Below are 14155 nucleotides of genomic sequence, written 5' to 3'. Positions count from 1 at the left end.
TATGTTAAATTTAGATCAACATTTTTCTGAGTAGGCTCTTTTAGGAATTCAGTGTGACATTTTTGTTACAGGGGAAAGGGAAAGGATAACAAGGAGTGTGACATCACGCGTTGTTTATAACAATATGCTCATGTTGAACATCGTTACATGTAACAAGGGGGGAGGGGGGGGATTTGTTTAAAATTTTGCAACATCCTTTATGGACAGCCCCTTAATTCAATTTATATTACAGTTTCAGAGTTCCTGAAAGCTTATTAACAGAAAACCCAAGGAGTTCAAAATTATATAGTTCAAGACATTTTGCCTTTTTTAAGCATAACAAACAATCATAGAGCATTTGGCAAAAACACGTTGTGTATCCACTGCTCAAAAGTAATCTTTCTCAAGCCCAGAAATCATGAATACCGTTAACTCAACCACAATTTGTACATAAATATCTTAAAACTTAAAGACAACAGTGCAAAAAAAACATATTTTTTTTTAATTTGCGCACAGAACCAGCTTGTTTGAATAACATTGCAGGGGCGTAGTTGGGGGAAAATGTTTGAGTATCGAACCCACGACCTCCGGCGTTCAAAGCTAATCTTCTTACCTCAGAACTACGGAAGCCCATCAAGGAATGTTTTTTGATCAAAATAACACATGCTAGCGTATGAAACAATTTAATCGAAACCGAAAATATAAGATTAGTTCAGTTAAAAGCCTGTTTCAATAAACTTGTTTACATATTAACTGAATATCAACACCAAGTTACGTTGCTTCTGATAGCAACAAGTATATTCGCAGAAAATTTTGACATATGTATATTGTCAGCTTGGAAAATCCATTTCGAATGAATGCGTGTACAAGGTTGAAAAAATAAAGAAATAAAAAGTTGCAAGTTAACCGTTTCAAATATTAAAGCATATGCTGAAATTACAAATTAGAGACAAAGATATCAGAAAGGAAACTGACAATTGTTTGTGTAATGGAGGAAAAGTTAAGTAACCTTAACTGCATGAATTCTAATGGATAAAATGTTAATTTATTTATCTGAGAAAAGTACTTACCTCCGAACTTTAAAATTTATTCCATGAGGCGTCCGATTTTTTTCTTCGCATGCAGGTTGTTCGGTAGCGCAAATCGCTGACTCACTCAGCAGACACTCAGACACTTACAAGACTTATTATATATATATATTTTTAATTGCCTCTACATTCCGGTACGTTTAAAGGATGAGATAAATCCAACAGTATTGTGTTCACAAGAATGTGCATCCGAAGTTACATATTTCCTATTTCATCTATTTCAGCCAGAGCAAGCAGCACTATGTAACTGCATTGTAAACTGCACTGCTTTCAAAGTTTCGCGCCAAGTTCATAGATCGACGCCTGGTGGCGTAACGAAGCGGGGGGGAGAGGAGTTGTCTGGCCTGTTATCACGTGGGTCTCGTGTAAAGGCTGCTGGTTCGAATTTGACTACAGTCGGTGGCTTTCCAAGATGCAGAAAATTACCGAAGTACAACCAGCATGATTATGTGGCGTTTTCAAGATCCCTTGAGTGTATGTTTGTCTTAGGCACACTCGGCTGAATTAGTAAATTCTTAGCGCATTTCCCATTGTAACAGCCCAGATGTTTCCTATCTTAGGTCTCAAAATTCACAAATAGTTTTGCCAATCTGCCGATTGTGAAACCATATGAAAGAATATTGATATCAGCTACTGATAAATATACTAGGTCTATAGCTGGCGAGGAGCCAATACGTCCGGCACGAATAATGAGGTTCATGACCAGGGTTGCCAGATTTAAGAACCGTAAATACGGGACAGGCTTCGAGGAGGTAAAGGGAGGGGGATATTTTTGAGGTTGAGTGCAATTACTGGTTATGCATTTTTAAAGGATGATAAACAACTATATTTTAATAACTTTCGGAAGATTTCTCTTAGTAACTTATATTTATGGGTGAGCACATTTTTGGAGGAACTCTAACTCAAATAATAAAGTAAGCAAGAGAACGAAGTTCAGTAAACAGATCGACGTTGATAGGAACGGGTGCTAATTAGTTTTTTACTTGCGTTTGCTATAAGTTAAACGGTGCAATTGGTCTTAAAACAAAAAAGGGGATTTTTATCTGTGAAATCAAACCACTTTCTCAGGCAAATTTACAGCTGTTTCAAAAAATGTCTGGTGTCCCTCAGTTAGACATTGTATTTTTCTATCGTCTAGATGTTTTAAGGTTTTAGTGACGAACGATTCATAAAACTTACCTTCAAATCTGCTCTCTAGCTGTTTTACCAAATGTGTCATAATATCATAAAATTACCAGCTGCAGTTGTAGATTCATTTTGAAGTTTTTTACGGACAACTTCAAAAACGGGGGACGCATTAGGGTAACGGCAGCAGTAACACACAAGGGTCCAGTAACAGACAATTATAAGTTTGGATTTAAATAAGAATTTTAGACAAAACTGATATTGCTGCGGCCCATGAATACAGTGCAACCATCTAGTGTTTATCATAGTGAATTTTATGAGCCAATTGGTATTTACAAGGCAGTGGTGGAAGGTTATGAACAGTCACCACGAGGTCAGCTGGTGTTTCATGTTCATTTGAATTTAATAATGTTTTAGATAAACAAAAAAGAACTTTTGCACATTTTGGAGAGGAAAAAGGAATGTTGACTATTCCTCATCTTTTCCTCAACCCATCTGTTACTGGGTATCATCAGATTTTTTCGAGTCTGCTACTGGGGTTCGGACCTTTTTTCGAAATTGAGCAAATAAAAATAGAATGAACTAATTCAGAGGAATTAGTTAATTCCCAACTAATTTCCGGAAGCAGCCATACGTTAGATGAGATGTTGTTGCATGAGAGAAAAACAGTTTAAAAGGTCTAAATGAATAAAAGGCTCAAACTTTTGTTAACCCGAGAGAGATGTCTTAAGCATATCTGTTACTGGTGCCGTTATCCTACAGAGAATATGGAAAACTAATGCAACCTCATTGGTTTCACATCATGTTTCAGCTGAACTTTTTTTACTTAAAAGCAATAACTTTCTGCAGCAGAGGCTTAGGGGTGGTTTATAAAATAATTCATAAGAGCAGGCCAAAATTTAATCATTCGATCTACAGCAAGAATTAAACTTAGCCATCGTGCCAGGATAAACTTTAGTTGCTCTTTAAACGTTAGGTTAAAAGGTTAGCAAACTCAAAAAACTCCTTCAGCTCATTCCGCTTAACTGCAGATCTAGAAAAATGTGGATAAATTTTTAAAACAGTAGTTTTGACATCAATTTCTAAAGCATCAACAGCATGGTGAAATGCAGTGTTAACTATATGAGCTAAACACCCTGACTTTAGTAAATTTTTGTTTTGCTCTCTAGCTGACAGCTTTGTTTGAAAATTAGCGTTGGTATTGTCGGTTGAAAGTGTTGAAACTGACAGTAAATCCAAGTCTGACTCAATCAACTCGGAACTTTTTGCTCTCTGATTTTCTTATTGTTCTTCATTTAACATTTTTTGTTTTACTTTTTTTCCCCTTAAAATAATGTCTCGTTCTGTAAAATATTTTTATCGGCGGGAAGAATTGTTAGAATACGGGACTTTAGCCGTCCCGTATGGAAGTTCCCCGGGACGCGGGACAATTTTTCAAAATACGGGACTGTCCCTAGAAATCCGGGACGTCTGGCAACCCTGTTCATGCCCCTCACCCCAATAGTGACGATAGCTTAAAACTACGTTTTCGAGTCTTATACTTTAAAATCTGGCCTTAGAGCAGATATTTGATCCTAGTAATGGCACTTCTGACCTCCTCCAAAACCAGAAACTGGATCCGCCCTTGTAGTGCGTAGTCCCTTTCGAGACAAACAAACAAACAAAACTATTGCACTGAGAAAAATGAAATTTTCAAAAATGAGTATATTCATGTTTTCAAATTTTCTTGAAACCTTTTGTTTCAAAAATGAGTACCTGTGTTTTCAAATAGTGTGCTGAATTATTTCATGCTCAAAAACGAGTACATAATGCTCAGTTTTGAAATTATTACATATTTAAAAATGAGCACAAATACCTCAAAAATGATCACACATGTTGATTTGAGTATTTGATGAGTATTTCAATGTTTCAAATTTAAATACCATGTAGTCGGAGCCATTTTGACTCGCGATATGTTCAAATTTGAGTACTCTTTCGTCATTTTTGAAATTGTTGTTTTTAGAGTGTGCCTTTAAGATGTATCGTTCCGCTACAACATCATAAATCAAACATACCACTCTGGTATTTTTGCCAGTAAGTTACCACCCCTAAGCCAGGGATTAGGCAGAACTATATGCAATATACCAGACAGTTATCACATCCTGTGGTCTATTGCATGTAGTTCTGCTTTAGCCCTGTCTTAGGGGTGGCAACTTACTGCTAAAAATGAGCTATGCCTTCAATTCATGAGTTGAAAAGCACCATGCTGCGGACATTCATTCGCTGGTGAGATAAATTCACTTTATCTATCAGTTTGTTGGCACTCTCAACTTCATTGAGATGACATCTGCCTCCGGCTCGGTTATTCACTATTCCGAACTGAGGAGTTCTAATAAGAACGAATCTGCAGTCTAAGGATGTGATAACTGGGCTGTCTGGTATGTTGCATGTAGTTATACCACTCTGGTGTTTCTGATCATGTAATTAAGGCCACTCATGTTCATAAGATTCTCACAGCATTTTACTGTTGATAGTTATTGTTTGGTATTTTAATTCTTGTTTCAATATTTTTCGGTTAGATTCCAGGAGCTTATAAATGAGTTAATACTTTCTTGTTTGTTTGATTAGCGGATATGTTTTTACATCACCGAGAACCTGGAACAGCGATGCGAAGAACAACTTACAGCTAAGACTCTATGGCAAACATGATGCTGGAACGTTGAAAGTCCAAGTTTACTACTCGGATTCCTATCAAGGGAATGAAACGTTAGCAACGGAGAAAGAATATTCCGTAGATCAAGGTACTTATCTGCTATGATCTCTGTTGTATAGCAGGTTCTATTTTGGGGTTATCGAGGTAACTTTCTTTTTTTTTTCTTTGTAGATGCGGAGGATTCCTTCTTTGGCATGTACTTACCAACATTTGACAACTACGTTTATGCCGGAAAAGTTCAAATCGAAGGCTCTTTTGGCGATTATTCTTTTTCGGGCAATGATACTATTTACTTCGGAACAGCTAAAGAAAAGATTGGTATTATTCAAACTGATAAGCCAATTTACAAGGAAGGACAAACTGGTAAGTAATTTGAATGAAATTTTATTTATTTAATTGTTAATTGCAACCTTAACGTTTTTATTTGCAACTGTATTCTAAGTTTAATGTACATATCGCACCCCGGCAAAGAACGAGGCACAACTCAAAAAGACAGAAATGGAGAAAATCAAAGATTTACGCAATAGTAGTTTCAAGCAATTTGGTCTTCAAATACATATTACATAAAATATGCGCAAAAAAGGTAAATTAGTGATGTTTACTGCAGAGTTTTCGTTGTTTAAATTAATAATGCTAATAATGCTGCATACTTAAAATTTGAAACATGTTCTTCTAAATTATGAAATTTTATTCGAGTCATTATTGACTACATTGTTTTTCGCCACCACGCAGTAGTTATGGTAAGCTAACTTTGTACGAGTTTTATGGTAAGAAAGAGCATTAAATTAAAATTTTAAACGAAAAGCTACTGAGTTTTTTTTATTTTTAATTTTTAATTTTGAAATGAGTTACTTTCCTGGCCGGGGTGCGATAGGTATATGCATGCATATGGTACATACATTCATTTAAATACACATATATATGTGGAAGACATATATAGAGAGAATGTATGGTAACTAAGAAAAAAGTTGTGGGTCACTTCAGATCCGTTTTTCTTCAATCGAAAAATATCCGCAGATAAAATGGGATATGCTATCTAAAAATATCTAAGCGTTATACACCCTATGAATTGGTCTAAATTTCAGCGACTAAATGAAAAAAAAAAAGTCTTATGGGGGTGTAAGAAGAATTTCGAAATCGTCGGAATCGGGCTGATTTTGGGGCAAAGGATTCGTAGTCGGCATTCGAAAATTTAAAAGTTCTAGAGTCGGAGTAGGTCGTTTTCCCTCTAAGTCCGCAACTCTGCTAGTACTGTCCGAGTCGGATTTATTTTGGGGTAAAAGGGTCGGAGTCGAAGGCTTTAAAATTTCCTGAGTCGGAGTCTGTCATTTTCACTCAAACTCCGCAGTCCTCAATAATGCTCCATTCCTTTTGAAAAAACGTATTTGTATACTAGAGCTAACCTTTTACTTCATGAAAAGTTCAAGACTTTTATTTCATCTTCTTGCAATTAAATGTCTTTAATGCTATCGCACCTCGAGAATGAAACTGTCACAGCTCAAAAAAACATCTAATTAGAAAAACAAGGTTTTGCGCAGTACCACTTTTAACCAGGTCTCCCACCAACTCTTGGGCACCCATATTTCTTTTGTCAGAAATTAAGCCTTGACTTAACTGTTTTATTCTCAATCAAATACTATATTACGCGCCAAACCATATATAATGTTAAGTTTACTGATTCTTGTTTTTTTTTTTTTTTTTTTTTTTTTTTTGGCAATCTGAATTAATAATGAGCAGCTTAAAAATGTTTCTACTAGATTATGAAACTTGTGTCACTCGTGATGATATACGCCACCACGCTCCAGTTATGTAAATCTAGTGCGAGTTTTGTGACAAGAAAGAGCATTAAATTTTGACGTTAAATCAATAATAGGCTTATTTTTTCAAATTTGAAAAGTGTCGCCTCTGGGGAGCAATATGAATTTTTTGTCTACATAACAATCGCTTCTTTTTCTATTATTTTTGCTACCGCAATACTTCCGAAACTTTAAAAGAATATTTATATAATTTGCATAATAAAATAATATTTATATAATATTTTTATTGTGTTTCAGTGAAATTCAGGGTGGTATTTATGGATAAAAAATTGAAACCAGTTGAAGGAACGGTAAGTCTGTTTTTACATTAAATTTAGCTTTCGTAAACGATTTCCATATAAGTGAAAAATTAGTCTTATAGAAGTAAATGTATATATCGTTTCACAAAATAAAAACGTGTTTTTTTATGTATACATATATATATATATTTTTTTTAATTTTTTTTTCCTCCCTCTTTTATGAAGGGCTTAAAAATATTTTGTTTGGAACAAGGATATAATTAAAAGTCCAGCTTCAAATCATTAGGATTTAAAATGCAATTAAAGTTGTGCTGCAAACCAACAACATAACATATCAGCTAAATTATATCTTTTAAACAAAAATAATTATAGAAATACAACTCGAAAAAAAAAATCCCTAGATTTTTTTTTGTAATTTAATTTAAGACCCGAAAATTTCAATAGTTTATATTGTTTACTGTATTACAACCATTTTGAAAATAAAATCAACAATTATACTGAATCTATTAATATTTTAAAGCAATCTAAGTAGTGCTTAACTTCTGTGCATAGTTGGCTACTTTGAATTCTACAGTTAACAAACAAAGTGAGTCTTATTCGGGTTTTTTTTCCCCCTGATCGTTAATTTGAATTGTTGAATGTCCACTATAATAACATTGGTGTAAATAATTTTAAAAAGGTTTTTTTTTTCAGTTGAAATTGCAAATTTAACAGCAGTTTTGGAATCATATTTTTTTTCTTTTATGCTTTTTCTGTAATTTTAATTTATCTTTCTGATTAGAACGACTTTTTTTAAAGGTTTATTTGTTCGCTTTTACAATGTGGACAAAATATTTAAAAACCATTCATAAATTAAAAATTTATAAATTATCGATTATTTATTATGCACAAATAAATTCAGAACATATTTTTAAAACATATTAATTGGAGAAAATTATTAAAATTGACGAAATTCAAAACAGTCGGACACGATTTGCACTATTTTTGTGAGAGTGACTCAAGTACATTCATACTCGTACTTGCAATTTAAAGATTCAAAAATGCCGTGAATCACAAATGAAAAGAAAACCTGAATATCACACTTCTATTCAATGTCTTTGTATGTCTGTCAATTGAAACTATGCTTATCAAATGTTTGGTATTTATTTCCGCCTAAAATATGTTTACCGTTCGCTATAATAAAGCGAGGCAGTGCCTGACGTATTGCTGCATGTATAATATCGCTTTATGGATCAAATTTCCCATTCCGTTGGCACATATTTTTAACTAACAAAAAACATCTAAATATTCAGTCAACCATGACACACGTCGTGCGTTTTGTGGCTATGTAAATATTACACACGCGAACGATTTGTTGGTATTGAAAATTCTACCTGGCTTATAAAATACGAGAAACATGATAGTCGGTGAAATAAGATTTACGTTTTTTGAAATCGGTACCTTTTTGTATTAAACATTTTTCAGCAGGTTGTTTTATTTCCACCAAATATTTTTTTTTAAATTATGACTTATGTTGGCCTTTCTCTTTTTTGACTGATCTTAAATTGAACCATTGTTTAATGTTTAATTTCGTGTTCTGAAACCCTCCCAAACGCATAAAAGTGTTAAGCAATGTTTATTACTGCATGAATGTATGTGATTAGCTAATACAGTAAAATCTGTCTGCAACGATACTGTTGGGACCTAAATAAAATATTGTAATAGACAGGTTATCGTTATAGACAGTTTGATTATTTATGATGACATTTTGCTGGGCGAAAAAAAAATATTGTATAGACAGGTTATCGTTATAGACAGTATCGTTATACACAGGTTTCACTGTACTAATATTTACGGATTTAACACGTTATAATGGAATTTAATTTATCTCTTATGAATTATATCATATCACTGCAAGGTTTTTGATCTAGGTTTTAATACTTTTTCATTTATTAATATTCTTTTTTAAATATGTTTCATTTATTATCGCTATGTTCGTAAGTATTTTTCTTCTCTTTCTTTTTTCAACAGTTTTTAAACGATGCCGATTTTTCAATTTTACCACTTAATGCTTATTGATTTATTTTTAATTATCGTCTTTGTTAGCCAATTCTCTTCAGAGAGTTTGAATGCTCTGAGTTGTTTACATTAGTTAGTACATTTATAGGTATGTTTTTCTTATTTTCGCTTACAATTTCTTGGAGTAGTGATAAGAAAAACTATTCTGATGTACGAATTGGCTTCTTTTATCCTCCAAATAACGGAAATCTTAACCTATAATAGCAAACGTACCTTAAGAGCCGATTTTCGTTAATTCGAGAAACAAAGAGTGCGGATACTTTGACATAGATCTCGACTAATGATTTTACCATATAAATATTTATTTCTGCCCTTGTTAGTACAGTAACTCCTCGTTATATCGCTCTTTCTTGTGAGACAACAAAAAGCACGATCTATCTGAAAATGCAATACAACCGAGGCCATAGAAGTAATGATTCAATTAACTTACAAACCTGTGCATTAGGGTGGTTCGAAATAAGCGATTTTTTTTTTGTTTCGGAATCGCGTTACCTCTCAAAAGTTATAGTTTGGCATCCTCAATTGGAAGAAAATAAAAATTCTGAGTTGACATCTCCAGTTTGCGCATAAGGCTGAAAGTTTGAAAAAAATGTGTTAAAAATTAAATTTTTCAAAAATTTTAAAATTATTTATTTTTTTTAATTTTTATAGCACAACAACCAAAAATTGTCTGTATATAGCGTAGTTTGAACCTTAAAAAAATGCTTTAGAGCTTTTACATAAGATATTCAGTTTTCGCATAGGCCTTGAAATGGGGTGGAATTTCCTAAAATTTGAAATTTACGTAAACGCGGCTAAAGATCTTATGTAAAAGCTATCAACTATCTTTTCAGGTTTGAACTACACTACATACTGATAATTTATGGTTGTTGAGCTATAAAAAATTAAAAAAAAAATAATTTTAAAATTTTTGAAAAATTTAATTTTTTACATATTTTTCAAAATTTTCATCCTTATGCGCGAATTAAAGATGTTAACTCAGATTTTTATTTTTCCCTAATTGAGGATATCAAACTACAACTTTTTAGAGGTAATGTGATTTCGAAATAAAAAAAATTGATTGTTTTCGAACCACTCTACTGTGCACCTACAAAAAGATTAGTTTATTATCATGTTACTACAATATTGTCAATTAAGACAAAAGAAAAATTGTTTAAAAAATTTTCATTTAAAACTGAAATAATTAATTTAAAGTATTTATTTCTACTGTTTTGGTGGCATACGAATCGAAAGTTGCAGCTTAAATTGCAACGAATTCAGACGTATGGATAACATATCAGTTTCGCTGATTGATTTTTAAAAAAAAAAGAAAATACTTTTCCTGAGAAATAGAACTTTTTTCCACAATGTCAAGCATAAAGCAACATTTTTTATAAAATAATTTTCGAGAGACGAAGGAAAAGTCCCCATATATCGGTATGAGCGATATAACGAGACGCGATGTAACGAGGGATTACTGTATTTTTATTCCTCTATTGTTGAAAAAAAAGGTATTTCATTTATGCACTTACAATGTCCACATGCATAGTTTGCACATAACATAATTTTTATTCGTTTGCTTATCTAACTTTTTATCTACATATTTAGTTTTCCATCTCATCGCAGTACAATATGAAAAGTGCATAATACGATTTTGATATTTTCGAAAATAATTTAAGTAAACTTAGTTTACTCTGCCAAAATACTACCAAGGGAGGATGACGACTACTGTTTCAGGTTCATAGTAAGGAACGACCCTCCCCCCCCCCCCCCCTTCCCTACCAACGGACCTTCGGTTTTGGGTGCGAAAAATTTCTGAAACTGATCTCAATTAAAAGCACCATATCGTCCAAGAATAATGCATCCAATATAGGGAAACAACATTACAAATTGATTTCATAAGCAATGAAAAAGAAGTAGCATTTCAAATGTTTAAGTAAAATTTCTTTAATGAAATAAAAAGGTTACTGCAATCGTTTTCATTTTGTTCACAAGTTGATTGAACACAATGTGGATGTATGATAGTGTCGATGGTTTAGGAAGGAAGGTATGACCCTTATATCTGCCCCTGTATATTACGTGTATTGAAACAATGGCAAGTATAAGATAGTAAAATGTAAAACTGACAATTTAAAAAAGTAACAAATTCTGTTCTTAATTTTGAAAAAAAAATCGCATGTTTTCGCTGGAGTACTTTGAACTAACAAAACTTTTTTAAATTAGCAATAGCTTTCTTAGGCTGAATATACAGAACTGCAAAACTGTTATTTTTAAAATTATTAATATTTTTAAACTATTAATAAAAATTATTACTTTTTGAAGATTAGTTTTTTTTTTTTTTTAAGGAAAGTAATAATAATGAAGTTTTAATTTTTTCTTGAAGGTTACTTAAATTTGTCTGAAATTTAATGAAATATTTCTTACTTTGAATAGTCAGCAAACATTTGGGTAGAGGATCCCAAAGGAACAAGACTATTTCAATGGAAAGATGTACCAGTTGGTAGGGGTAAGCATTTTTCGCATGAAGATATTTGTGAGATTTGTTAATTTTTTTAAATTTACCAAAACCTGGAGAAAGTAGACATTTTTTTCTTGCAATTGACATTTCTTAAAATTGTATCATGATGCATTAGTTGTTTTAAAATAAAGTAGAGATGTATATTTAGTTCTTCCTGTGCCATACGGCACATGAAGCCGTGATAATTCATTCTCTGTTTTCCTTGTATGAATCCTACTGGACAGGTAACCAAAATTCAAACAAAGACGAATAAGGTTCGGCAAACATTGGTTTATTCAAATAAAATTAGATATTTGGAATTTGATATTTTGCCTGCATTTTTTCCGTATAAATGAAGTACATACGATCAAACGCGCATATGTATGACAATCAGTTCGATAAATCTTTTTATATGTAACTCATCTTTTTGACAGCCATCACTTTTTATCATTTTGCCCTAATCTATAAATTGCTTTAAAATGCCTGAAAACTCTTTGAAATGTGCTTCCAAAACATTTTTTTACATTGGAAAAGGCGACTTTAAAATGCTTCGAATATGTTTAGTGTGTTACCGCAAGCTTTTTTTCAATGTTAAAAGTGGTTATGCGGGTTACTGTTAACTTTTTTCTATATATTTATTTATTTATTTTGTATTATTTTTTCGTTTAGTTCTTCAAGTTATTTCTACGTAGTTAAATCAATTTATATAAAGTTGCAATTAGTTTTTCGTGCAATCTGAAAAGCTTGGAGCAGGGAAAAGACCGTTTGCTTAATGAATTTAGCAACATTTAATTTAAAAGAAAGAAAAAAAAAAGTATATCCTTTTTTTAACCCAGCGGTTATCAGTTCATACCGTATGTATGTTTTTTTTTTTTTTTTTTTGGTTTTTGTTCACTTACAGCGTCTTACCTAGTGAACCGATTTTGATTACTCTTTTTTAATGGATGGGGGATGGCTCAACTTAGGTCCCATTACTTTGTTTGACCATATTTGTTCTTTAGAAAAAAAGTTATGAGCAAAAAACAGTAAATTTCATGAAATTTCCCTATTTAATGATTATGACCCATTGTGTTGAGTTGCAATGAATAAAACCCATTGTTACAAAGGTTTGGTGCCATACAACAGTAATATTAATAGTAATTGAAATGATAATTTTGAATGAAGGCTTCTCTGAAGCAAGCATCAAGTTTTTTTAAGTGTCATTGCCCTATAGTGGGGGTAAACCCATCCTGGAAGCGAGGTAGTGCAGCAATTAGGATCTGCTTAGCCTTCAGAATGCTACCAGGTTAGGTTTGCCTCAACTATAGTAGTATTTTCATCGTTATCATCTATGTCAACAACAGATGATCGGGGCTAAGTAAGGAGATACAGGATTGCATCACAAGCAAATTGTATGCTGTGAAAAGTAAATTAGTTTGGGAAAACGTAATATTTGAATAGTTATACTTAAATTAACACACAAAGAAATTCCAGAGAGGAACAAAGATAAATTTTTAGTGCCAATCGCTTCAAATTTAAAGCGTGTTTCTAGTTTGTTTTTTTTTTCTTGTATGGAGCATTTTTGTGAAAAAAATAAGGTGAAGTTTCGTGATGTGGTAACTTCTTACTATTTCTGAAATACATTTACACTAAAAAGAATAAAATAAAAAAAATTTTGAAAAAAAAAATAGAACAGACTTCAAAATTGCTCTAAAAAGTGAAAAGTAATTTCATTCTTTAAAGACCATCAATAACACTTTTATACATAATTTTTGAAGTTGGCGCAAAAAAACGATAGATAAAATCATTCACATCCATAACTCAACTACAACTATAAATCTAACCAGACTCAGTTTTTTCACTACCACATACGTTATGCATTGATGACAGCATATTTGAGTAACGATATAAATGTTTCGTTCCTTACTTAGGATGATTTTCTGAAAAAATTGTGAACGAAGCATGGTGGCACATGATTTTACTTTTTGTTTTTGCGCCAACTTCAAAAATTATGTTTAAAAGTATTGTCGATGATGTTCAAAGAATGAAATTATTTTTCACTTTTTAGAGCAAGTTTCAAGTGGTTCTATTTTTTTTTTTTTTTTCATTTACGTTTAGATTTTGGCCTAGGTTATGTGTATGTAGCCTGAGTGAAATAAAAGTCGAATATCTTTTGTTTACACCCTCAAAGTGCTGCAGCTATGGACACCAAGCTTATGCACTGATTGTGCAATTATAACAATACAGCACTTTCTTTAGTTGCACAATTGGTGCTCCCTACTTTTTGCGGACGCGAAATTTCCTGCCCCCCCCCCCCCCGGTTTTTCAGTTTCGACCTTGACTTTTGATATATTTAAGGGGGACGGAAATTTTAAATTTCGGCGAAAAGTACGGTAAACCGCACAATTAAAGGGGTCGCTTTTATTGTCTAAAAATTTCTAAATCGGGCCTTGATAATTTGAGGTATTTAAGTGCTGTGTAGGTAAAGCTTTTCAAGAGAAGCCAAAAAAACAAAACATAAGTTTAATAAAATAAGGTTCTACCGAGATTTGAACTCGGATCGCAGGATTCAAAGTCCAGAATGCTAACCATTACACCATGGAACCAGCGGCCCATACTGGGAATCGAACTCAAGCCAAATACATTGCAAGCATCTCTGTCTAACCACTAGACAACATGGGCACGTGTTGGGAGGTAATCCA

At 32.7% G+C, this 14155-nt stretch overlaps 1 protein-coding gene across 1 annotated transcript in view; it reads left to right on the top strand.

Annotated features, from left to right (window-relative positions):
- The window catches only part of LOC129225102 (murinoglobulin-1-like), a 146313-nt gene that overhangs the window by 37027 nt on the left and 95131 nt on the right, over positions 1-14155 (top strand). The window contains exons 3-6 of the mRNA XM_054859661.1: positions 4800-4972; positions 5056-5247; positions 6939-6991; positions 11411-11483. Of these exons, the coding sequence (XP_054715636.1) occupies positions 4800-4972; positions 5056-5247; positions 6939-6991; positions 11411-11483 (491 nt within the window). The remainder of the gene's footprint in view (positions 1-4799; positions 4973-5055; positions 5248-6938; positions 6992-11410; positions 11484-14155) is intronic.

Source organism: Uloborus diversus, chromosome 6 (assembly GCF_026930045.1).
Source record: "Uloborus diversus isolate 005 chromosome 6, Udiv.v.3.1, whole genome shotgun sequence".
Classification (NCBI taxonomy): domain Eukaryota; kingdom Metazoa; phylum Arthropoda; class Arachnida; order Araneae; family Uloboridae; genus Uloborus; species Uloborus diversus.
This window is presented reverse-complemented; position numbering and strand designations above follow the sequence as displayed.